This window comes from Oncorhynchus gorbuscha, linkage group LG11 (assembly GCF_021184085.1).
Source record: "Oncorhynchus gorbuscha isolate QuinsamMale2020 ecotype Even-year linkage group LG11, OgorEven_v1.0, whole genome shotgun sequence".
Classification (NCBI taxonomy): Eukaryota; Metazoa; Chordata; class Actinopteri; order Salmoniformes; family Salmonidae; genus Oncorhynchus; species Oncorhynchus gorbuscha.
In genome coordinates this window covers 49,641,122-49,668,374 of record NC_060183.1, presented here as the reverse complement: position 1 = coordinate 49,668,374, position 27,253 = coordinate 49,641,122, and the positions used below count along the sequence as shown (strand labels likewise).

Sequence of the window (27,253 nt, the reverse complement as noted above, 5' to 3'; positions counted from 1 at the left end):
GCCCGACCTCACTAATGTCCGTGGCTGAATGGAAGCAAGTCCCCGCAGCAATGTTCCAACATCTAGTGGAAAGCCTTACCTGAGGAACAAAGGGGGGACCAACTCCATATTAATGGCCATGATTTTGTAATGAGATGTTTGACGAGCAGGTGTCCACATACTTTTGGTCATGTAGTGTATGTTCTACAGCGTCTTGGTAATACCTTGATTTATAAAAGACACATGCCCTTTAAAGACCACTGTGTCATTGAAGAAGGGTCATGAATATGTCCATCCCCACAAGGTAAGACTTACCCACAGTTATAATGACATGATGTGTCTCTTCAGCGGTCCTTGGTGTCATGTGTCTATATTCGTGTCTATGCATCCGTTTACCCATTGGCTCATAGCGTAGTCCTGGGGACTACAGAGGACCCTTACTCATGTCCAGGTATTGGATTTCACCTGTAGCTCTGAAGCGCTGAGATTCTGAGCAACATCCTCCCCCTACTTTCATAACAATTATCACAACTCCGATGGTACGGACACTTCAAGTCCACGTATGAGCAATTTCATTGTCTGATAAGAGTAACATTTATAGACATTAATAAATCTTGTCAAAATCAATATGTAATCTATTGTAACTTTGGGCAGTATGCCTGTTTGATATGAATTCATATAGGAAGTGGAAAATGATGTGCCTTGCATCCTCTGATCTCCCTGGTCATTACCCCATTGCTTGTTCTGATTGGCTAGTGTCAGTCCCTTACCACACAGTTTTACTGCCTCTGCTCCTGCCCTGCTCTGTGGCTCACCATCGAAGTCCAAAGATCGCTGCCTGCAGTGTTTGCTCAAGCTTTGTGCCATTACACTGAATGGGATCCCGTTCCGTTACCTACTGCTGACTGTGGCTCCCCCAGCCCCTCGCATCCCAGCACAGGGACTCCACCTTTTCTGCTCTGCTCCTGCCTTCTACCTAGGGGTCTGTGAGGAGCGCCTCTGTCTGCGTCTACATCTCGGCCTGTGTCTGTGTTTGACCAGACGGAAGCATAGCGCTGAGTGAGAGAACTGGGAGTCATTGGTATTGTACTTTCTCCCCGCTCCTCTGATTTGTACCTATCTGTGTGTTTTGCTGAAGGACCTTGCCATTCCTAAGGACTCTGATACCATTCTTCTCACTGACGTAAGTGACGGTCATGATTGGATTTGTCATTTTTATGACTTTCTACTGATACTGCTACTAACAATGTGGTGAACCTGTGTCTGGGGTCTAGGAGGGAGTCTGTCTACAAGTTCAGATACTTCCGAGATACAGTATTTGGCTATTGAGTAAAACCGGATCAAAGTCGAATTGACCTACAGCATCTCAATTATCTTAAACACAATAAAGCACTGTATCCAAGTGTATTTTCTGGTACAATGAAGGGAGTAGAGATGTCCAATGTGAGTCTCAACTAAAACAAAAATGAATGGAATACTGTGTGTGTAGTTTATGGGTGTGGGAAAGCATTGTGATTACCTAGTTTGTTTTGGTTTGGGGTGTTGTGTTGTGGTGGGCGTGAGAGGAATAGATCACCTTATGACCTCTGGTTTGGAGTTGTAGATACAGCTGTTGATTTGTCAGTTTCTGCCAAAAAATAAATGTAGCTGTGGTGATTGAACTACACAGTGTCATGGTGACAACCCTGTTGACATTATGAACGCACAGAGACTTCAAGTCGTCTGACCCATTATTGTAATCCCATTGTGGAAAGGAAAATTGTTCCGTTGAGAATCTGAAATGGCCAATTATATAAGTGGCTCATCATGTGATCTCCATTGCTATATACTATAAATACATACAGATTAAATACAGTTTGTCATTCTAATGCTTTCCATTTAACTTAAATAAAAAGTGTGGGCTTTTTTAATATGAGGTTGAGCTGGTGGCCCCCATCACGAAGGACCTAGAAAACGGATAAGAAGAGAGATAAGAACTTGAGAGGAGCTTTGTGAATATACTGTAGGGAATACCAGGTCTAATGTTCAGGGTTATGAGCTATCTCACGTGTAGTGACTCAGTATGAATTATCAACAGGATATTTTTCTCTGGTACTAAGCGTTGATAAGGATTGGCGCTACATCTCAACATGACAAACAGTGCATTCGGAAAGTATTCAGACCCCTAGACTTTTTCCAAATGTTGTTACGTTACAGCCTTATTCTAAAATGGATTTAAAAATGTTTTATCCCCTCATCAATCTACACACAATACAGCTCTGTCAGAGTGACCGTCATGTTCTTGGTCACCTCCCTGATCAAGGTCCTCCTCCCCTGACTGCTCAGTTTGTTGGGGCAGCCAGCTATAGGACGAGTCCCGGTAGTTCCAAACTTCTTCTATTTAAGAATGATAGAGGCCACTGTGTTCTTGGAGACATTCAATGCTGCAGACATTTTCTGATACCCTTCCCCAGATCTGTGCCTCGACACAATCCTGTCTCGGAGCGCTACGGACAAATCCTTTGACTTCATTGCTTGGTTTTTGCTCTGACATGCACTGTCAACTGTGGGACCTTACGTAGACAGGTGTGTGCCTTTCCAAATAATGTCCAATCAATTGAATTTACCACAGGTGGACTCTATTGTTTAGAATAAGGTTGTAACATACCAAAATGTGGAGAAGGGGTCTGAATACTTTCCGAATCCACTGTACTCTACCAGTGAGTATCGAGGGAAGAAAACGTAAGCCATAGCACGTTAATGTAGAAGAAACTAGTATGGTACAGTCAAAGTCTTTATGAGGGACTATAAATTGGACGTGCTATGATCAGATTTGTATTTTCTTCTATTTTTGGGTCGTTACACCAATTAGGTGCTTTTTGAGTAGTGTATCTTGGTAAAATACATTTTTTTATATTTCACCTAATTTTAACATTGTTTCATAACGAGTACATGTTCAACTTTAAAAAAACACCTTTTCCACCATCTCAAGAGGTAGTAAGTGCCTATTAAGTGCCAAATAAAAGGCAACACTTTATTTGCATAGTCCACCTGTAGATGGTCTACAGACTATTTACTGACTATCAGAAACATTTCAACCATCTCCTAACCTTAACCCTAACCCTTATCCTGACCTTATTCTCAACCTAACCGTAACCTTAGCAAGCAAATCCCTTTGTCACAGGGGGAATGGAAGCTTTTTGTGTGCAACAGGGAGGAGGAATTAAATGCAAGCCTCAGATTAGAATTGTTGTATTATTAATATTAAGTTTCTAGCCGGTCTGTCTATGGTTGACGTGTTATGCTCCAACTGTTCAGTTTTCCACCACAACATACCAGACTTTGATTTTTTTTTAAAGAGTAGACCCAGATCACCTGCTGTTACAGTATAATTTGACTATTAGATGTTCAATGTCTCTTTAGATTTTTTTTTAAAGGAGTAGTTTCAACATGTTAAAACAAGACTTAAAATGAGAGACAGGGTTTGTTTTATTTTAAAGTGAATCACTAATAACATTAAATAAATAGTCATCTTTAAGAATGACTGTCAAAGCAACAAAATAACTAGGGCTTCACAATGAGGGTGAAAACTTTGAGAAATGTGTGTCTGTGTTCAAATCTTCCCAGAAGTCACAGAGGGAAATTTTAGCAAGTCTTTATTGAATTTTGCATGTGGTCTATATTAAAGGCCCTTAATTTTATATAACAGGATTTAAAAATTAAATATTTGTGCACAAAAATGACTGAAAATATAAAATATAATGAAACGACTCTTTGAACACGTTTCAAAGACTCCCAATGGAACAAATTACACTGTACTAAAGATGAGTCATAGTTTGGCGACGTGGACTAAGATATTCCCAGGGACTATGGTTTATTTTAATTTTGAAAGGCTCCAGCGACAGGAATCCAGAACAACATTTATGAAAATCATATTTCAGGGAATCTTGAAAGATGGAACAATCTCAACTTTTCTTCACAAGTATTTGTCTAAATATGAACAACATTTGAAATATACATTTTGATAGACCAAAGTACAGTATAATCTATCACCGTGTAAAGGAACAGTACCCTGATAAATCCATTTAGTTGCATTTTATGTCACCTCTGTCAGACACCATAAAAGCATTTAATTTCTGCATGTATTGTTCAGCAAGTGATAAAAGGCCTTGATTGTTTAGTTCTAACATTAGATTAGTCAAATATGTAATACAAATCTCCAAACATATTTTTGTTTTGTGTTATAGCTTTATATAATGCTCCAGGGCTAATTTATTTAGCTTTTTGACATGTTTTTCTAGATTCAGAACATAAAACAACATTTATAAAGCAAACATTATACATTACTGGTCTAGAACTGCAAATACTTCAATAAGTTAAGAATATGTTGCAGAACAGTGATTCAAATAAAAATTCTGAATATCTGTCCCTAAAAAAAACTTCATTTACAAAACAGCCTATTTGGCATTGATATGAGTCAAAAACATTTATTCTACTGTCAAGATTGACTACAAAGGGTTAATAGGATCATTCTGGTCATAAAGTCTGTCTCGTCCAAAACAGAGTTTTGTGAGACTTGTGGCCGTGACTGCGTCACAAGGTTGGGTTTGTTTCAAACCTGTTTCAATTGTTTCAACACTGCCCACATGCCCAAAGCTGGCAGCACAAAAGTAATCATCAATTCAGAGTACAGCGGTACGCTACCCAATCATAATGCCCGTGGTAAATTTGGATCACCTTTGGATATCCCTATGGGTCTAGGTAAGGACCAACGGTCAATTGCACAATGTACATGGGACAATATGTTAAAACTCCAAATTTGAATAACTTTAAACCAACTATAAATTGTAGAAATTAATACACAAATATTGAAAGCATATGTATATTATGGAGAGTGATACTCAGTAATATGCTGTATTGGATTTGCCCCAAACATAACACTTTGAATTCAGACCAAAAAGTTCATTTCTTTGCCACAGTATTACTTGAGTGCCTTGTTGCAAACAGGATGCTTGTTTTGGAATATTTGCATTCTGTACAGGCTTCCTTCTTTTCACTCAATCAATTACAGTAGTTTAGTATTGTGGAGTAACTACAATGTTCTTGCTCCATCCTCAGTTTTCTCCTATCACAGCCATTAAACTCTAACTGTTTTAAAGTCACCATTGGCCTCATGGTGAAATCCCTGAGTGGTTTCCTTCCTCTCCGGCAACTGAGTTAGGAAGGACACCTTTATCTTTGTAGTGTTTGGGTTTATTGATACACCATTCAAAGTGTAATTAATAACTTCACCAAGCTCAAAGGGATATTCAATATGTGATAAAAACAAATGTACCCATCTAGGTTCTCATCTTTGTGAGTCATTGGAAAACCTACCTGGTCTTTGTGGTTGAATCTGTGGTTGAAATTCCCTGCTCGACTGAGGAACCTCACAGATAATTGTATGTGTGGGGTACAGAGATGAGGTAGTCATTCAAAAATCATGTTAAACACTATTAAAGTCCTTGCAACTTAAGAATAAAACTTGTTAAGAGATGTTTAACCCCTGAATTGATTTAGGCTTGTCATAACAAAGGTGTTGAATACTTATTGACTCAAGGCATTACAGCTTTTCAAGATTCCACTTTGACATTATGGGGTATTGTGTGTAGGCCAGTGACAAAAAAAATTGAATGAATTTAATACATTTTAAATTCAGGCACTAAAAACAAAATGTGGAGAATGTCAAGGAGTGTGAATACTTTCTGAAGGCACTGTTTTTGTTTTCTGTTTTCTGTTTTTGCCTCTAGAAATGCAAATTCAACACAAACATTTTTAAAATATGGAAAATTATTCAATAAAAAATCTTAAATAAAAACAACCATTCTCTGAGATCTTTCAGTACTCAGCACAGAGTTGACAAAAAAAACGAATTAAAATGTACATATTTTAACAAATTTATATTCTATCTTAAAGTTCCAATGCTGCCTTTTTTATCATATCAAATGATTTCTAGGTAACAATTCAGTACCTTACTGTGATTGTTTTCAATTGAAGATGCACTTTGTAGAAATCGCTCCGCCATTTCCTGTTTGCAAAAATTCTAATAGTTCACCTAATTTCGTAATATTCATTATTGCCAGTTTTTAGAATTTAAAAAAACATTTTTGGAGATTTTGACATTTGGATCCTTTGCTCCGGACAAAGGCATATTCCACTAAATGTAACTTTGTTGTTTAAAATAATGTCAAAAAAATTATATAAAACAATCAACTATAAAAATAAAGTTTCCCTGCCTGACAAAGATTGTCCCTACTTTCAAGAATCCCTGATTTAGTTATTGAATTAGGCCTCCTCCGTGATCCATTTCATCTGTGTATGAGAAACATGTTCATAGAAACCTGCTCCTTGTCCAAAACTTAAAAGACAATCCTTATAAAGCCCATTAGAGCACCTCTGTAACATTATCAATGCTCTAATGTTGCTGAATTTCACCTAGTCAATTCTCTGTGTTCATTATGTATCAGGAAGCTCACTCTTTGCTTAGGGAACAGGTGTGTGCCTTTGTCTGTGGGCAGAAGGATATGTATGGAGGCGGGGGCAGTGAATAACTAATTATCGCTCTCATCAGTAGTGTAAAACTGATAAGAGTGGTCGTTAGCAAGGACACTACATTTAAAGTAAGAATAAGAAAATAAGAATTTGTTCTTAACTGACTTGCCTGGTTAAATAAAGGTTAAAGAAATATATATTTTTAAATCAAATAAAGAAGACCTGTGAGTACATCACTGCAAGGCTCACCATGAACTTCACAACGTCACAATACAATTATAGATGTTCTACACTTGCTGTTCCACACATTGGTTAGAGAATATAGACCTACTACACCATCTACTGCATCTTGCATGTTCGGCCATCGCTCATCCATGTATTTTTATGTACATATTCTTATTCATGCCTTTACACTTGTGTGCATAAGGTAGTTGTTGTGAAATTGTTAGATTACTTGTTAGGTATTACTGCATGGTCGGAACTAGAAGCACAAGCATTTCGCAACACTCGCATTAACATCTTCTAACCATGAGTATGTGACAAATAAAATGTGATTTGATTTACTAGAGTAAATGAGACTGTTCCTGTTGTTAAGTAGTTACAGTATACTGTAGCTGCACCATCCTTGTATGAAGAAATCCTGGTCAGGAATTTCCCCAACCTTGCTTCTCATAATTTTAGATGACAAGTTTCACTATTATTCCATTATGTTTCTAGCTACTATTCCACATCACCCATCTATTTTTTTCTCCCAGGTGGAATATGGAAGTGTTGAGGTGAACATGGGGTCCCTACTGTCACGGTTGGGCCTGGAGTGTGGGGGGAAGGCTGTGAAAGGTGAGTTAAATGACCTGTTGATGTCTGATGCCCGCTCTGGTGCGGAATTTATTATTTTACTGCCACACCTGTGTCTCAGCCCTAAAGTATGTTAAAACCAGAGTTTATTTGTGGAAAAGTTGCTACTTTGATGGCCACACCGGTGATCTTTAAATGATGTTGTGTTTCCACCTACAGAAGAAGAAAGACACCTACGAGCAAATGACCGAGAACTCAACTTGTCTTACAAGTACGCTGTGAGTACTGGGGTTGAGTATTCATTCCAAACCAACGTTTACATGATGTGTCTCTGCGTATATGTTGTATGCATGTTATATATGTGGTCCTTCTGTAGCTCAGTTGGTAGAGCATATAGTTGTATGAATGTATGCACACATGACTGTAAGTATAAAAGCGTGTAAATTTCATCTGCATATGTCACAGTAACACGTTCCCCTCTTGCTCCCCATGCAGGACAATGCCATCAAAACCTCCAAATACAACATATTCACCTTTCTCCCACTCAATCTGTTTGAGCAGTTCCAGAGACTGGCCAATGCCTACTTCCTCTTCCTCCTCTGTCTCCAGGTGACCTTTCCACAGTCTCATAATGCAGCCGCTCTAAGCCGTATCCTCTCACTGCTGCACAGGGCAGAGTCCTGTAGACAAATGCACTGGGACTGTACGCCTACATACTATACCTGTTAGGAGAACATCCGTATGACACAATGTACATGTAATTGGACATCTTCACTGGCTTTCAACAGACATTAGATATGCTTCTCTGAACTCTTTTGATTTGAACCAGTTCTAATATCGTATCCAGTTGTCGTTCAGCATATCTACGTACGATTTAGATAGCACCAGTCCAAGGCCAAATCAAGGGAATCATTGTACACATATTCAAACTCCTGAAATATACAAAAAACGTACATTGAATCTGAGTGCAAATGTGTATTTCTTCATAGTGTCCACGTAAGTGTCCTCATGCCAATGGAGCTGGCTGCAGGCCTATACAGTACCCCCCCCCAGAAAAGCCTCAATTTGTCAATTTGTTGGGGCGTGGACTCTACAAGGTGTCGAAAGCGTTTCACAGGGATGCTGGCCCATCTTGACTCCAATGCCACAGTTGTATCAAGGTGGCTGGATGTCCTTTGGGTGGTGGACCTTTCTTGATACACACAGGAAACTGATGAGTGTGAAAAACCCTGCAGCGTTGCAGTTGTTGACACAAACCGGTGTGCCTGGCACCTACTACCATACCCCGTTTAAAAGCCCTTAAATATTTTGTCTTGCCCATTCATCCTCTGAATAGCACACACATAATCCATGTCTCAATTGTCTCAAGGCTTAAAAATCCTTCTTCAACCTGTCTCCTCCCATTCATTTACACTGCTTGAAGTGGATTTAATAAGTAACATCAATAAGGGATCATAGCTTTCACCTGGAGTCACCTGGTCATGGATAGAGCAAGTGTCCTTCATGTTTTGTGTACAGTGTATAGTAGGGAGTATAGTAGTACAATATAGCAGCAGAAAGGTGAGTTTTGTCTCTCCTGGCTCCTCTCAGAGCATCCCAGAGGTCTCGTCCCTGCCCTGGTACACCACCGTGGTCCCCCTGGTCCTGGTGCTCTCCATGACCATGGCCAAGGACGGCAGCGACGACATGGTGAGCTCAACGTCTACTAACTACAGTATTAAGACTGCACGCAGGAGATGGTCCACGTCGACCTGTTTTGTCGTCACAATGATGTACATGTCCTGGTCTCCAAATCCTTATTCTCTTTCCGTTTCCTTTGCCTGTGTAGAACAGACACAGATGTGACAGGCAGGTGAACAACCGGCAGGTGGAGGTCCTCGTTGAAGGAGAGTGAGTCTCTTTTTGCTGTTGTTGTGTAAACCAGATTCTCAGTGCTTGGAAAGTGCTTGAATGTCAAAGATTAGCAATAGTCACAAGACGGAGAGGCTACAGGGGCACGCCTGGTGCCCAAAGTATATGACGTATGTCGCGCAGCGAGAGTTTTAGTGGGGATGAACGGATTCGGTTCAGTCAGTCATCATAATGAGACCTCAATTTGGATGTTAAATGACGAGACCGAGTCATTGATGCGAGTAACCAGTCTTGGTCAGTACATTGCGATACGTCCGAGTATATCAAGCACACCGGTAAAAAACACTGGTGTTGCAGTTATTAACATTTACCAACAGATGGTATCAAGGTGCCATCTTACACCCATATCAACCTCCCCAGCTTGCTTAGTTTACGCTTGTGACAAGAAACTTGAATTTGACACTTGCCTACTGAAGTTGGGACTTCGGAGAGTTTTCAGAATCATTCCGTTTTTATAGGAGTAATTGTTCCTTATTTTTAATAAAAATGTAGACGTTAATGCCGTAGTTCTAGGCTACATTGAAAATCACTCGTATAAATGTGCTTTAGCTGTCACCCTGATATTGGCTACACTATCTAACTACTTCCCTCTCCTTAATCCAGGACACCAGTCCGCAGCAAGTGGGAGCATAGGACACACTGTGCCAATTTTCAAAGATTTTACTGAGTTACAGTTCATATAAGGAAATCAGTCAATTGAAATAAATTCATTAGGCCCTAATCTATGGATTTCACATTGGTTGGTCACAGATACCTTAAAAAAAAGATAGTGGCGTGTATCAGAATACCAGTATCTGGTGTAACCAGACACATCTCCTTCACATAGAGTTGATCAGGCTGTTGATTGTGGACTATTGATCAATGGCTGTGCGAAGTTGCTTGATATTGGTGGGAACTGGAACACGCTGTCATAAAATCCGTTTATAAAATTCATTTTTTAGCTGCTCGTAGTTTATGCCAGCACATACCATAACCCCACCACCACCATGGGCTCTCTGTTCACAACTACTTGCCCACACGATGCCATACACAATGTCTGCCATCTGCCCGCTACAGTTGAAACCAGGATTCATCCGTGAAGAGCACAGTTCTCCAGCGTGCCAGGGGCCATCGAAAGTGAGCATTTGCCCACTGAAGTCGGTTGAGCTTCCCTGAAACTGTTTCTGACAGTTTGTGCAGATTATTTGGTTGTGCAAGCGCACAGTTTCATCGGCTGTCCGGGTGGCCGGTCTCAGACGATCCTGCAAGCGAAGAAGCTAGATGTGGAGGTCCTGGGCTGGCGTGGTTACACGTGGTCTGTGGTTGTGAGGCTGGTTGGACGTACAGCCACATTCTGTAAAACAACATTTGAGGCAATTTATGGTAGAGAAATTAATATTTCATTCTCTGGCACAGCTCTGGTGGACATTCTAGCAGTCAGCATGCCAGTTGCACGCTCAATATATGCCACCCCTGTCATGTCGGTGGATTATCTTGGCAAAGCAGAAATGTAATGTAAACAAATGTGTGCATAACATTTTCTAGAAATACACTTTTTGTGCGTATGGAACAGTTCTGGGATCTTTTATTCTAGCTAATGAAACATGGGACCAACACTACATGTTGCGTTTATATTTTAGTTCCGTATAAATGCATGGCTCTCACTGAACCAAATCCATTCGTGTCCAATCAACTGCGCAACACACGTCATCGATATGGGCACCAGGAATGTCCATATAGCCTCTCCCCTCTCGAGAGGTCTATATATTTGTTATGAATGTCTCTGGCGGTGACGTTAGTCGGTGTTCTTAGCTTTCTCAAACACCAGAGGTCACTGTGGGCTTGCTTTAGCGCTGCCTCATTACATTCTTGCTCTTTTCAGACTACAGAGTGAAAAGTGGATGGATGTTCAAGTTGGGGACATCGTCAAGCTAGAGAATAATCAGTTTGTCACGGTAAGGATGGAGGTGATAAAGGTGTCTGCAGATGAAGGTCAAAGGGCAGATGTACAATAGAAATACAATCAGCCAGTGAGGTTCACCAGTCATTCCACAGAATTGAAAATCTAACTAATTTCATAATTTATGGAGTCTCTCTCTCTCTCTCTCTCTCTCCCCTTCTTTTGTTGTGTCTATCACTCCTTCTCCAGGCTGATCTTCTGTTGCTGTCCAGCAGTGAGCCTCTCAATCTTGTCTACATAGAAACTGCTGAACTAGACGGGTGTGTCTCTGTGTGTTGCATGCATGCATGTATGTGTTTGCATGTTTGTGTGTGTACATTTCACACCTGTGAAATTTCACTGCCATTTTTAATTGTATCAGCTCTCCCTCTGTGTTTCTCATCCTGCTTTCTTCCTCCTCTAGAGAAACTAACTTGAAGGTGAAGCAGGCCCTGACTGTGACAGGGAAGCTGGAGGACAGCGTAGAGAAACTGGCCAACTTCAATGGTAAGACTGGAAAAACAGATATATTATCATGGCTTAAAAGTCTAGATCATATGATTTAGAATACTCTTACCAGTTCATCAGTCACTGTTGTATAGTCCCTGAACCTTTCTGTCCCTGTGTAGGCGAGGTGCGCTGTGAGCCTCCCAACAACCGCCTAGATAAGTTCACTGGCACCCTGACCCTGAAGGGAGAAACGTACTCACTGGACAACGAGAGGATACTGCTGAGAGGCTGCACTCTGAGGAACACCCAGTGGTGCTTCGGCCTGGTCGTCTTTGGAGGTGAGCCATATTGGTCCACATAAGGACTGAGACATTACCTATTAGGTTAGGGTGTCCCTTTATATGGCCAAAACTTTCATTTAAAAAAAAATCCTCAACTGATGATAGGTCTATTCATTCTTTTAGGTCCAGACACAAAGCTAATGCAGAACTGCGGAAGGACCACATTCAAACGGACCAGCATTGATCGCCTCATGAATGTGCTGGTGCTGAGTGTGAGTTTGAGTATTATACACACACAGACATACACACACACACACACACAGAGAGACACACACACACACAGACACACACGCACACACACACACACCTACCTCTTACAGGTTAATACCTGCCTGGCACCCAAACAAAATCTTTCTTTACCCCTCTAATAAATACCGCTACAACTGTTGTTCGGCCTTCCAGATCTTTGGTTTCCTGATGATTATGTGTTTAATCCTGGCCATTGGGAATGGGATCTGGGAATACCAGGAGGGCTCTAAGTTCGCTGCATTCCTGCCCAAGGGGGTTAACGCTCCCTTCTCAGCCTTCCTCACTTTCTGGTCCTATGTCATCATCCTCAACACTGTGGTGCCTATATCTCTCTATGTCAGGTCAGTGCACTTTACATATTCTCTTGGAGTGACAAACATATATTTTAGATATTGTTGTAAAAAAAAATCTATATATATATATGGAAATTATAATGGACCTACATTCATACAGGTTTTTTGAATGTGTCCAGCTGATAATCACTGAAATGAAAGCTGGACAGTCAGGGAGCATTGAAAAATCATCCCAAAAATATGGATAGATGACTATTTCTTGCCAATTTTGACGTTGAGGAAACATAACCAATTTTCAGTGCGGCCCTCCGGATCTCGTTGAAGGCCACAGCCTCGTGGCAAAATTAGTTTGGCACCTCTGATCTAGTCATTCACTGCATGTGCATCAAAATTCCCAAACGTGTTACTCTTACTGTGCCTTTGATGACAGGACTGTTTCACCACTAATCATCAAAGTGAATTGATTGCATTTCTTTCTCTCTCTCTCTCTTTCTTTCTCTTCCTCCTGTGTGTTGGGTGCAGTGTGGAGATAATTCGCCTGGGGAACAGTTTCTACATAAACTGGGACAGGAAGATGTATTATCCCAAGAATGACACGCCTGCTGAGGCCAGGACCACCACGCTCAATGAGGAGCTGGGCCAGATCAAATACATCTTCTCTGACAAGACTGGAACACTCACACAGAACGTCATGACCTTCAACAAGTGTTCCATCAACGGGAAGTCCTATGGTGAGGCCTGGCGCTGGAATGCACACACACAAACAGTTGTCATGTGTTTACACACACAGATACATTAAGAATTCATTTAATACACATTGGAGCCAATCAGTCACTGTACCATGTAACTGACAAAATGTACTTCTGTTCTCCAGGGGAGTTGTTGGACTTCTCAGGACAAAGAGTGGAGATTAATGAGGTGAGAGGTGGAACAGGGTGTGTTGGGTTTATGGATTTAATGTATGAAAGAACCGTCTCTAAGTCCCTTTCTTTGGCAATACGTCCTTACATTCTGTGGCATAAACATTCCTAACCCTCCTTTTACTCTCTCCGGTAGAAAACAGAGAAGGTGGACTTCTCTTGGAACAACTTGGCAGACCCAAAGTTCTGTTTCCATGACAACAGACTGGTGGAGGTTGTGAGGGAGGGCAACCCTGAGGTGCAGGCCTTCTTCCGCCTGCTGGCACTGTGCCACACCGTCATGCCCGAGGAGAAGAAGGAGGGTGAGCAAGCGCCTCCTGCTGGATTCACATGTTATTGCATGGGTGTAGGTGACTATGGAGGCTTGAGGTACAAATTGTACCTCACCACAGCCCTATGTCTACCCCTTAATGAGAGAACTATCTGTGATACCAGTGGTTGGGACAACTGCTACCTACTCCGTACGCTAGACTAGTCTGGGTACCAGTCTTTTTAGCTGACATTCCACTCTTTGCCATTACTCTGGCAAATGACAGAAGTGGCAAGGAGTGGAATGTTAGCTAAAAAGACTGGTACCCAGGACAAGGTTAGACAAGGTGACAAATGAATCACTCCATTGTGATCTTCTAGGTGAGTTGTACTACCAGGCCCAGTCACCAGACGAGGGTGCTCTGGTCACAGCGGCCAGGAACTTTGGCTTTGTGTTCCGCTCTCGTACGCCAGAGAGCATCACTGTGGTGGAGATGGGAGAGCTGGTCACCTACGAGCTGCTGGCTGTTCTGGACTTCAACAACGTCCGCAAGAGGATGTCGGTCATCGGTGAGTCCAGTTGTGCTTTCACAATTTGAAGGAAATATGTTCTGAAACCATAGCTATCTAGAATGATCTGAATGACATGAAGAATCTATGAATCTATCATGTTTGTTCAAACTTTGGTGGCTTTATTGTAAGAGGTAGAGTTTTTTTTTTAACGTTTTTTTTATTTAAGCAAACCAAACCTGATTATATCTTGTGTGGCCCCAAGTGCGCAGTCCAGAGGGGAAGCTGACTCTGTACTGTAAGGGAGCAGACACCATCATCTTCGAGAGACTGAACTCTTCCTGCAGCAACCTAACGGAGGTCACCACCTTGCACCTCAATGTGAGTAACCAGTATGTCTGTGTCTGTGTGTGTGTTTATGATTATGTATTTCTTGTGGACCATGTGAATATAAGCTACAAGATCGACTATATCTTGTGTCCAACCCTGTACGTGTGTATAAGACTAACTAAACGTTTCCATTGGCAGGAGTTTGCTGGAGAGGGTCTGCGTACACTGGCTCTGGCCTACAAGGACATAGACCCAGAGTATATGGAGGATTGGAAACTGCGCCACCATGTGGCCAACACTGCCATGGACGAAAGGGAGGAGAAGCTGGATGCGCTGTATGAGGAGATAGAGAAAGGCCTGCTGGTGTGTACCACAGGAAGAAATATATCATTTCAATGTCTTATCATAAGGCCTACAAGACAATCTACTAGCATAGACTGAATCTTACTGAATCTTACCGTTTCTAACGGTATGTGTGTAGCTGTTAGGATCCACTGCCGTAGAGGATAAGCTACAAGATGGAGTGCCCCAGACCATCGAACAGCTGTCCAAAGCCGACATCAAGATCTGGGTGCTCACTGGAGACAAGCAAGGTGGGTCATCTTCCTTGGAATACACTATCAGGCTGTATCACATCCGGATGTGATTGGGAGTCCCATAGGGCGGTGCACAATTGGCCCAGCGTTGTCCAGGTTTGGCCGGGGTATTTGCTCTTAACTTACTTGCCTAGTTAAATAAAGGTTAAATAAATCAAATAAAAATCAATCGGCAAATGTTTTTATCTGGCACTTCCTGAGTCTCTTTTCTCTCTGTCGGGAACAGAAACAGCAGAGAACATTGGCTACTCCTGTAACATGTTGAGAGAGGAGATGAATGAGGTTTTCATTGTGTCGGCAAACACAGCAGAGGAAGTCAGAAAGGAACTCCAGTGAGTCCACAGACAGACTATTAGCAGCCACATTCGTAACTTGAAGCACCACAGTATGGCGACATGTAAAAGTACCTCACTCTCCCTTTCGATCTGACCAGGACTGCGAGGAGGAAGATGACACCTGATGGAACAGAGGAACCTACTGTCAAGAAGAGTAGAAGTGGCCTGTTTTGTCTTCAAAAGACGGAGACGGTGGCGGATGAGCCAGTGAATGGAGAGTATGCTATGGTGATTAACGGACACAGTCTGGTAAGGACAAGGACCCTGGTGGGTCACAGGACAAGGACCCTGGTGGGTCATAGGACAAGTTACTGGAAACGTAACATATTCTCAGCCCCGATTGATAGATGTAATTACTTTTTTAATGATACAAAAAAATGTAACAATACAAAAACTTTTTTTTAAGTGAACAAAAGACACACACAAAAAAGGGAGGAATCTATTGGTTCTTGTGATGAAAATCGCTGTTTTGACGGCTTGTGTCAATCCTCTCTGTGTGTGTGTGTGTGTGTGTGTGTGTGTGTGTGTGTGTGTGTGCGTGCGTGCGTGCGTGCGTGCGTGCGTGCGTGCGTGCGTGCAAAAACAGGACGTGTTCCAACACTAGTAGAATTGTTCCAATATTTCATTAACAATCCTTCATTACTTTCCTTCTTCCCATCCCGCCCCATCTCACTCTCCCCCCAACCTCCCTCTCCCCCCAGGCATTCGCCCTGGAGAAGGACATGGAGATAGAGCTGCTGCGGACGGCGTGTATGTGTCAGACAGTGATCTGCTGCAGGGTGACTCCACTGCAGAAGGCCCAGGTGGTGGAGCTGGTGAAGAAGTACAAACAGGCCGTGACTCTAGCCATCGGCGACGGGGCCAACGATGTCAGCATGATCAAGGGTAGGAGGGAGATGGGGAGACTGGGGAGATAATCCGATTATATTAACCACTGTAGTTAAAGACTGACCCTGATGCTCTTATCAACTCATACACACAAGCACACACTCATCCTCTCACTCTCTCTCTCTCTCCCCCCTTGACCCCTCTCTCTTGCCCCCCCCCCAGCTGCTCATATAGGGGTGGGTATATCAGGTCAGGAGGGTATGCAGGCGGTGCTCTCCAGTGATTACTCCTTCGCTCAGTTCCGCTACCTACAGCGCCTCCTGCTGGTGCACGGTCGCTGGTCCTACCTGAGGATGTGCAAGTTCCTGTGCTACTTCTTCTACAAGAACTTCACCTTCACCTTTGTCCACTTCTGGTATGGCTTCTTCTGCGGTTTCTCAGCACAGGTGAGACAAAAATGCACACACCGACACATAGAGTCATGACGGAAAAGATGTCTGAGATTATGCTTTGGTTCATTTAGTTAATTATATTTTTGCTAGTGCCAGGAGTTTTTCCTGAGCACATGACCAGGCAAGGAAAAACTCAGCCATGTAATGTAATGTGTGTATTGCTGTGTTGTTTTTCCTGAGCACATGACCAGGCAAGGAAAAACTCTGCCATGTAATGTCATGTGTGTTATGCTGTGTTGTTTTTCCCACAGACGGTATTTGACGAGTGGTTCATCACCCTGTTTAACCTGGTTTACACAGCTCTACCTGTGCTCAGCTTAAGTCTTTTTGACCAGGTAATTATATTGACATATCTGACATGTCTGTAACGTACGTCACTGGCATATTATTCACACCAAGTATTTATTCCAATGTATGTACTTAATGTGTTTTGTATTCACGTGTTTATCTTTAGGATGTGAATGATTGGTGGAGTTTCCAGTACCCCCAGCTTTACACCCCAGGCCAGCTGAACCAGTACTTCAGTAAGAGGGCCTTTGTCTACACGGTGTTACACAGTGGCTACAGCTCCCTGGTCCTCTTCTTCGTTCCCTGGGCAGCCATGTACGACACGGTCCGAGACGACGGCAAAGAAATTGTGGACTATCAGTCCTTCGCCCTGCTGGCCCAGACCTGCCTGCTCATCGCCGTCAGCATACAAGTAAGTGCGGGGGAGCGTATTGACTCATGATACGACATACAGTATGGTCAGTTTGTGGTGGTACATGAGTGTCCTGTGAATTGATGTTGGGTGGGGTTACAGCTGAGGCGAAACCATATCCATATAAATACACACACACACACACACACACACACACACACACACACACACACACACACACACACACACACACACACACACACACACACACACACACACACACACACACACACACACACAGTGACAGAGTCTGAGGTAGCTGCATGTGTCTTTGTTAAAGCTGGGTCTGGACACCCATTATTGGACAGCAATGAACCAGTTCTTCCTGTGGGGCAGTCTGTCTGTGTACTTTGCTGTCATATTCACCATGTACAGCAATGGCATGTTCCTCACGTTAACCTCCTCCTTCCCCTTCATTGGTGAGTAGTACCCCTCAGCACCCCCCATCCATTCACCTCCTCTCCCTTCATCATTCATGTCTTTCTGTCTGAACGTTTGGTAGTACTGTGGTGTGTATGTTCAGTCGGTGACATCATCTGTCACTATGTAGGTAAGTGTCTGTATCTAAACGCATGTTGCCATGCTGTACTGTATGTAACAGGCACAGCCAGGAACTCCCTGAACCAGCCCAACGTGTGGCTGACCATGCTACTCACCTCCATCCTCTGTGTGCTTCCCGTGGTGGCATACCGCTTCCTGCGCATTCTGTTGTGGCCCACCATCAATGACAAGGTCAGAGGTCGAGGGTCAACACATTTGTCATTGGCATAGAAGATTCACAAATGATTACTTTTCCCTCACTGTCTCTCTCATTTATCCTCATCCCTCCCCCTCTAGGTGAGGTACAAGGTGAGACAGGACAAGGTGCTGCCCCCTACCCCTCGCCGTGTCCAAGCCCGCCGCTCCAGTACCCGCCGTTCAGGCTATGCCTTCTCCCACGCCCAGGGCTACGGTGACCTGGTGACCTCAGGCAAGTTTCTGCGGAGGACCCCAAAGAGCCGGCCAGCCCTCTTCTCCCAGACAGACTCCCCATTGGCCCAGACCCAGCCTCAGTTCTACCGCACCATCAGCGAGCGGGAGGAGCCACCACTGAGTCCCTAGGACTGATGACCTAACAGGGCACACAGTGTTCAGGTCATTAAGTCTGAAAACACTCACTCAATCCATTCCAAACATCTATCAAATATCAATTAGCCATGTTTCTTTGAAACACTTCAACACTTGAGTCTGATTTCCACTGATGTGAGGATGTGTAACATTCTTTGTCAGGATTTCTTTTTTAAATACAAGGACAACCCCAAGCCTGAATTCATAATTTATTGCTAGGCATAGAATTAAGAATGAAAATACTGTAATTTAATAGGATCTCTATGGTGCCAGGCTTAGATGTATGTGTAAGTACTTGTAACTGTGAAAAAACTATTTGTGAAACAGCAAAAATATAATGCTGGGCATTAGTCAAAGTGATAATTGTGTGGTATTATGTTCAAGATTTTACAATGCAGATTTATAATATGTTTTATTATAGATGTATACATGAAATGTAGTTATTATTGAGTCATAATGGTGTTATTATACAATTTGGTGAGACTCAAATGATCTTGTTGAATCTTAGACCTTTGAATATTGTTCAACTGACATTCTAGTGAACTGTGTACTCAGGGTCTTGCATTGCGTTATTTATGATACATTAGATTATTATTTGAGATATCATGGGTGCATTATGTCAATCATAGCCTATATCTGACTAACTGACATAGTATATGTATTTTTGTCATATTTTTGGATCTACATTAAGTTGTCATATTTTTGGACCTACATTAAGTTGTCATATTTTTGGATCTACATTAAGTTGTCATATTTTTGGATCTACATTAAGTTGTCATATTTTTGGATCTACATTAAGTTGTCATATTTTTGGATCTACATTAAGTTGTCATATTTTTGGACCTACATTAAGTTGTCATATTTTTGGATCTACATTAAGTTGTCATATTTTTGGATCTACATTAAGTTGTCATATTTTTGGATCTACATTAAGTTGTCATATTTTTGGATCTACATTAAGTTGTCATATTTTTTTTTAAATCTGTGAATAATGTCATTTGTTTAATGTATGTATTGCCGTTATTGTATGTCAATGTGAAATGATTCTCAATCACTGAAACACTAATCATAGACACTCTCCAATATGATTTCAAGTATGTACTTTTTCAGCATTGTAGGCTACAGCCATAATACATGTTTGATATTTTTGTATTCCTTTTGTTGTTGCGATTGTTGTTTTTAGTCATTGATTATTTTCAAATAGACTAGTCTAAATAGCCTATATGTATTTCTATTCGCTATTGTTATTGTTGGAAACGGCTTGAGTGGCAAGTCCTGCGCTGTGCGCATTGGATAGACACGTTGTGACGCAAATATACTGTATACCGCTGACCCGTCTGGCCTCTGTTTTCACCAGCACTAGAAGCGCGGCGCCCTGACTGTTGGAAACCAGGAACTGTCCTGCAACGGTTGGAACTATTAAACAATGTACAACAAAATTATCGATCGAAACCTTCAAACTACCTGCAAAATCCACCGTATGTATGTTTAATGCTGTTTATTTTACGGAATACATCACCATTCGAGGGGCGCATGTTTTATTAATCATTCAATTGCATTATGTTGAAGAGTTGGAAGGAAACATATATCGTTATTCTTCTCAATTCTATAATATGCATATGCATCCATTGCAACTTTAAATTGGAAAATTGGGAGAAGATTACAGTGCAAGTTTTTTCCTACAGCTGTTAGAATAAAATGTAGGTTAGGAGATGCTTTTCCATGATGCTTTTCCATGATGCTTTCCTGGCAAATGTAAATGCATTTCTTTGTTTTTTTTTATTGCTTTAGTGTGTGTTTATTTAGAATGTTATTTAATGTAAACGGATTTAGGACATTGTAGTGCGACTGGCAAATGGTCATGTGTGTGTTGCGGTAGACTACTGGCATGATGCGGTGACACACGTTCTGGGCTCCGCTGTCAGTTTCTCGCTTTCACACTCGCCCTATTTTACTCGCCTTCCCCATCTTTCATGCAGACCCTATGTCTGAACACTGTGTGTGTTTTGGAGCGTTTTCAGTGCGAACAGAAATTGTATTTGAATTAGGCTACATCATTTGTAATTTGTATTAGGATATAGAATTTGAATTTAATATTTTTTAATTTGTAATGCACACATTTAATTATAGAATTCATAATTTGAACTTGTATTTCATGATTTGAAACTGAATTGAATTAATATTGCATTACATTTTACAATTCAAATTTAATTTAATATTCAAATTGAATGTTTATATATTCAGTTTCAATATGGTAGATATTGAATTCATTGTCTGTGTATAAAGTTTACATACTATTATTGAATATGTTAATATATTTCATATATTCAACTTCTCAGATGCATTCAGATTCAGTTTTCTAAGTCAGTAATCTAAATTCCAATTCAAAACCAGAGACAACATCATGGTACTTTGGCAGCCAGGAAAAGTAGAGGAGAACAGATAGAATAAAACACTGTGGTAAACAGAAGCTTCTGGTGATTTCTGAAGCCAATGTGGCATGTTGAATAAATGTTCTTCTTTATGAATTTGTCTCTACCGTTGGAACTGTTTTGGCTATACACTATTATGACCCCTTTCCTGAAAGTTTAGACTCTCTGAAGCATGGACTGTGCCTTCTGTTCCCCTCTATGATGATCACATGCCGCGTACGACACGTTAGAAGGGAGTGTCACAAAAAACACAATTTGGCCCCCATAAGAATATAGTTGAATAGCCCTGTCATAACCCCTCGGGATAGTCTTTCCACTCCCTTTTCAATTTTGCTCTTGTGACTGACTGGGTTCGAAACAGGTCTCCTGCATGTCACAAGACTGTTAGCCCACTTAGCTAAAGCCTGTAAGTTCAGGTAATTCATATAAAGCTAGCGCTGCTATTCTCTGTTCATCATATATGCGTAGTCACTTTAACCATATCTACATGTACATACTACCACAATCTCAATACTTTGTTATATACCCTTTGTTAGCAATGACAGAGGTCAAACGTTTTCTGTAGGTCTTCACAAGGTTTTCACACACCGTTGCTGGTATTTTAGCCCATTCCTCCATGCAGATCTCCTCTAGAGCAGTGATGTTTTGGGGCTGGCTTAAGCACGGGGACACGTCTGGCACTGCAGGATTTGAGTCCCTGGTGGCGTAGTGTGTTACTGATGGTAGGCTTTGTTACTTTGGTCCCAGCTCTCTGCAGGTCATTCACTAGGTCCCCCCGTGTGGTTCTGGGATTTTTGCTCACCGTTCTTGTGATCATTTTGACCCCACGGGGTGAGATCTTGCGTGGAGCCCCAGATCGAGGGAGATTATCAGTGGTCTTGTATGTCTTCTATTTCCTAATAATTGCTCACACAATTGATTTCTTCAAACCAAGCTGCTTACCTATTGCAGATTCAGGCTTCCCAGCCTGGTGCAATTTTGTTTCTGGTGTCCTTTGACAGCTCTTTGGTCTTGGCCACAGTGGAGTTTGGAGTGTGACTGTTTGAGGTTGTGGACAGGTGTCTTTTATACTGATAACAAGTTCAAACAGGTGCCATTAATACAGGTAACGAGTGGAGGACAGAGGAGCCTCTTAAAGAAGAAGTTACAGGTCTGTGAGAGCCAGAAATCTTGCTTGATTGTAGGTGACCAAATACTTATTTTCCACCATAATTTGCAAATAATTTCATTAAAAATCCTACAATGTGATTTTCTGGATTTCTTTTCTCATCTAGTCTGTCATAGTTGAAGTGTACCTATGATGAAAATTACAGGCCTCTCTCATCTTTTTAAGTGGGAGAACTTGCACAATTGGTGGCTGACTAAATACTTTTTTGCCCCACTGTAGTCTGTTGTTTTATTTCTTTACCTACCTATTGTTCACCTTTTTTGAATTTTTACCCCTTTTTCTCCTAAATTTTCATGGTATCCAATTGTTGTAGTAGCTACCGTCTTGTCTCATCGCTACAACTCCCGTACGGCTCAGGAGAGACGAAGGTTGAAAGTCATGCGTCCTCCGATACACAACCCAACCAAGCCGCACTGCTTCTTAACACAGTGCGCATCCAACCCGGAAGCCAGCCGCACCAATGCGCCGGAGGAAACACCGTGCACCTGGCCACCTTGGCTAGCGCACACTGCGCCCAGCCCGCCACAGGAGTCGCTGGTGCGCAATGAGACAAGGACACCCCTACGGACCAAGCCCTCCCTGACCCGGGCGACGCTAGACCAATTGTGCGTCGCCGGTCGCGGCCAGTTACGACAGAGCCTGGGCGCGAACCCAGGGACTCTGATGGCACAGCTGGCGCTGCAGTACAGCGCCCTTAACCACTGCGCCACCCGGGAGGCTCCTAATACCTTTTTTGCACTATTGGTTAGAGCCTGTAAGTAAGCCTGTTGTTTTCAGTGCACTTAACAAATTAACTTTGATTTGATTTAAAGGATGATACACTACACTGAGCGCAAATGTAGATCTGAGTCCAGTGGCACCATTGTAAAGGACGCCACGATGCCTGTGAGTACCGCTTCCCTATGATATAGCTCAGATGGAGGCTCAAACTCAGGACTTCTGCCTCGTAAACACACGTGACTGCCATCCTGAAGCATTCCAAACCATTGCACTATTGAAAAAGGCCTCCTTCAATGGCGCAAGGTCACTTCAGGCCGAGGGGTGAGTTTCACAGATCCCCATCTGCTACACGAATACATGTTAGATGCGTTAGTTTCAAGTTTCCGGCAATGGTAGTCATAAGGGTAATATGACTGACTAGGTTAAGAATGTGTTAGCCTGTTGAGCTAAAGCCTAGGCATTGGTCCTGTGACTTGGAAGGGTCTCTTCAAGGAGGAGGTCAAAGGGTGGTGAAGTGTAAGACAGGTGGTTCGGTGACCACGCTCGCATAATGAGTAACTTGTCTGAGACCTGAAAAGTTGCATTGCCTGGCACACAGGAGCCCTGGGTTAGAACCCCATCAGTCAAACAAACACGTCTTTAGGTCTCAGGCAAGGTTGCTCATCACACGCATGGATCACCAAACCATTAAATGGGGTGCACAGATCCTTCTGCTTCTGTTTGCCACAGGAAGGGTTGTTGTTGTGCAAAAGGCCTGATTTCGAACACAGTCAGTTATATTGGTGCCGGGATCTCTGAGTTGGTCAAAGGGGGGTGAAATGTAATAGAGGTGGTTCGATAAACCACGCTCTTTTGATGAGTAACCTTGCTGGAGACTATAAGACTTGTGTTAGCTTCCTGAACTCATCCATTTGAGCTTTAGCTAAGTGGGCTAACATAGTCTTGTGACATGCAGGAAGCCTGCTTCGACCCCAGTCAGTCACAAGAGCAAGATTAATAGGGAGTGGAAACTGGAATGACCATCCCTAGAAGGGCTATGACAGGGCTATTCAACTATTCAGCCAAATTGCAGTTTTTGGGACACTCCCTTCTGATGTGTCCTGCGCGGCATGTGGTCATCATGGAGGGGAAACAAAAGGCACGTCCATGCTTCAGAGAGACTAAGCTTTCAGGAAAGGGGTCATACTAGTTTATAGCCAAAACAGTTCCAACGGTAGAGCCAAATTCATAAAGAAGAACATTTATTCAACATGCAACATTGGCTTCAGAAACGACCAGAAGCTTCTGTTTACCACAGTGTTTTATTCTATCTGTTCTCCTCTACTTTTCCTGGCTGCCAAAGTACCATGATGTTGTCTCTGGTTTTGAATTGGAATTTAGATTACTGAATTAGAAAACTGAATCTGAATGTATCCGATAAATTGAATATATGAAACTTTGATCAACTTGACATAATAGGTTGTAAACTTGATACACGGACAATGAATGCAATATCTACCAATATATAAATATTGAATTTTCAATTATATTGAAATTGAATTTTAAAACTGATTGCAAAAAGTTGAAATTATGATTTTTATTATTCAATTTGTGCATTACAAATGAAAAAAATATAAAATTCAAATTCAATATCCTAATACAAAATTATCTAATTCAAATAAAATGTCTGTTCGCATTAAAATCGCTCCATAACATACACACTTTTCCTAACCTTAACTGCAAAACCTAACCTTAACCCTAAACCTAACCATAGTTTCTAACCCTAGCTCCTAACGCTAAACCTAATTCTAACCCTAACACTAATTCTAACCTTAGCCCTAAACCTAACCATAGTTTCTAACCCTAGCTCCTAACCCTAAACCTAATTCTAACCCTAACACTAATCCTAACCTTAGCCCTAAACCTAACCATAGTTTCTAACCCTAGCTCCTAACCCTAAACCTAATTCTAACCCTAACACTAATTCTAACCTTAGCCCTAAATCTAACCATAGTTTCTAACCCTAGCTCCTAACCCTAAACCTAACCCTAACACTAATTCTAACCTTAACCCTAAACACCCTAGAGACAGCATTTGACCTTGTGGGGACCAACAAAATGTCCCCAGTTGGTCAAATTCTTTGTTTGTTTACTACTCTTGTGGGGACTTCTGGTCCCCACAACTATAGTTAAATACGTACACACACACACACACACACACACAGTTTTCCATCCACTCTGTTTGAGAAATATTCTGTTGAAACGACTGAACATAGACTTATTTTTAACCCTGTCAGTCACCTTGCTCATTCCATATTACCCCTACCTTACAACAATTGTTTTCACAGAATATAGGCCAAGCTGTTCTAATCTGAGCATCATAATGTCTTCTGTACTGCCCTCCAACTGCTCATTACAGAGAAACAAACTTTATAGAAACAGACAACAACAACTCAAGTTTGTCTTCTTGATCTGTCTTCCACTAGACCACAGCCACTGATTCCAGGGCTAAGAACAGAATAGTGAGTTGTCTGTGTATCTCATGTTACGACAATTTCTTCTCTCATATGAGATGGATTAGTAGATCTGACAGAAATGTTGCTACCGCAATAGTTGGGGCTAATCACATCAGGTTGATCTGGTTTCCTCTAATATTCCTGTATCCAGGCCACAGTGAGTCTTTTCTCCACTAGTTTGTGTCTATTAGTAGCCAGGCAGGCATGGGTGCTGACTGGGATGCAGGGGGCATATCAAATATGCAGTGGCAGTGGTTAGTCATCTGCAACAACATCTTGTAAGCCTGCATGGCCCACTTTCCACAGGAAGTTCTCTCCTGGTATTTAATTCAATTCTCTTATTTAAAGGTGAGAGGCTCCAAGGTATTGTCAGTGCACAAATCCCAGTTCTCACTGATATGACGTCTATGTGATCAGAGATCATCTTCAACTGGGTAGTTCCACGAAAGGAGTACCTTTTGTGTTCCCTTTGATATTTTAAGTAGAAATTGTGCAACAATATTGCATTTTAAAAGCCTGTTATTAAATTAAATGCCCTTTAATAGGCACTTACTATAGTCATTTCTTTTAAACGTAACTTCTTGAGATGGGAAAATTCATGTTTTATTAAGTTGAACATGTGTTCCTGATGACAGAATGTTACAATTAGGTGAAATCAAACCTTTTTTCTTTAAAAAAAAAAACAAGTTACACTTCTCAAAAGACACTGAATTGTTGGAACGACCAAACTGTTGTGTCAAATCAGGAACAGTAGTCTTGTTGATGACAAGTGATGCTGTTATGTATTTCTCTAGCAAACCGATTGATTGAGACAGAGTCACATAGGCCTATATCCTGTGATTCAAATATGAGGGTATTTATGAAAGTGTCTGCAATGGATATTACTATGTTATGGCAGTGATGGATAGGTTGGAGAAAAAATGTGGGTAAACTTTCATTTCCGGTCGTGGTGAATAAAGTCATGCCTACTTTCCCCCCAAAATCTGAAAAAGGTGGGTAAACGGTGTTTACTTGCGTTTACCCACCACTAGGCTTACACCACTGTTGGTAGCCTACCCTCTCAGGCAAGGCAATTTTTAACAAATGAACACATGCAGAATAGCATACATTCAGTATAAAACATGAGTTGAATCAAAACATATTTTACACCCTAGTTCAAGAGTTGTCCATAATTCATGATTTAAAGTTGAGCTGACAGACGTTGTGCACTGTTTTGCTATGCCTTTAGTCATCAATCTAACAAGAGGGTAATATTTCGTTAATCTAGTAGTGTCCCCTCCCTAGAAAGCTATGACCTTTGGCTTTCACCAGGAATTGTTCATTTATGAGAAAGAAAAAACACTTTTCAACAAATATGATCCAGTACACATAAAAGTACAATAAAATCTATACCAAGATGATATGATAAAATACAATTGTGAATGAATAAGCCTTTTCATACTTTATGATATGTCCATACAGTATATTGCTATAATCTGTTTTAGGAATATCTACCCAAAATATTTCACCTTCTTTACTTTACCAAACATATTATGACATTAGTGAGAGTCAAAATCTGTTACATTTGTGAACGTCTAAATCAACATTTGGTCCATTTAAACAGTGTGCGGCCCTCTTATAGACGAGGGGGAATCCTTAGTATATGCAATGTGTCTGTCTCCGACGTAAAACACATTTTTGACTTCCACACAAAATTACTTCTTTACTTATTTTAGGTTTAAGGAAAAGTGTAGGTCGGATTCTTTATCGTAGAGCTATGAAAGTTATGTATTTAGATCCACCTTCTTGCGACAAATTCAAAGATTGCTTTGGAGTAACATTACGGTGAAGTGATATAAATGGATGTAATGATGCAGCCGACCACCAGAGGGAGGCAAATACAAGTTTAATCGACAGAGGACATTTACATGGTGCTAGGAAGGTCTGGGTGGCTGTCTTCTGACTAAAACAGTGGGAAATAAATAAA

General features: G+C 41.6%; 1 protein-coding gene across 1 annotated transcript; it reads left to right on the top strand.

The window, feature by feature from the left end:
• The first annotated feature begins 806 nt into the window (after positions 1-806).
• atp8b5b (ATPase phospholipid transporting 8B5b) lies at positions 807-21,001 on the top strand. Its single transcript, XM_046370006.1, has 28 exons — positions 807-1,162; positions 7,245-7,326; positions 7,504-7,562; positions 7,780-7,893; positions 8,875-8,973; positions 9,113-9,174; positions 11,057-11,129; positions 11,324-11,394; positions 11,538-11,620; positions 11,743-11,901; positions 12,028-12,116; positions 12,307-12,494; positions 12,969-13,177; positions 13,321-13,364; positions 13,503-13,668; positions 13,997-14,185; positions 14,391-14,506; positions 14,654-14,818; positions 14,937-15,048; positions 15,278-15,383; positions 15,485-15,635; positions 16,088-16,271; positions 16,437-16,660; positions 16,918-17,001; positions 17,121-17,366; positions 17,647-17,785; positions 17,968-18,098; positions 18,204-21,001. Exons 2-28 carry the CDS (start codon positions 7,272-7,274, stop codon positions 18,465-18,467), a joined length of 3,582 nt encoding a protein of 1,193 aa, XP_046225962.1. The 5' UTR covers positions 807-1,162; positions 7,245-7,271; the 3' UTR covers positions 18,468-21,001.
• Positions 21,002-27,253: the final 6,252 nt, after the last annotated feature.

Bases quoted from the DNA above. Each gene is read 5' to 3' on its own strand.
- atp8b5b (XM_046370006.1), top strand. From the start codon at position 7,272: ATGGGGTCCCTACTGTCACGGTTGGGCCTGGAGTGTGGGGGGAAGGCT. The intron at 8,974-9,112 runs GTGAGCTCAACG...TTGCCTGTGTAG, and splicing joins AGGACGGCAGCGACGACATG to AACAGACACAGATGTGACAG. The intron at 15,384-15,484 runs GTGAGTCCACAG...CGATCTGACCAG, and splicing joins GAAGTCAGAAAGGAACTCCA to GACTGCGAGGAGGAAGATGA.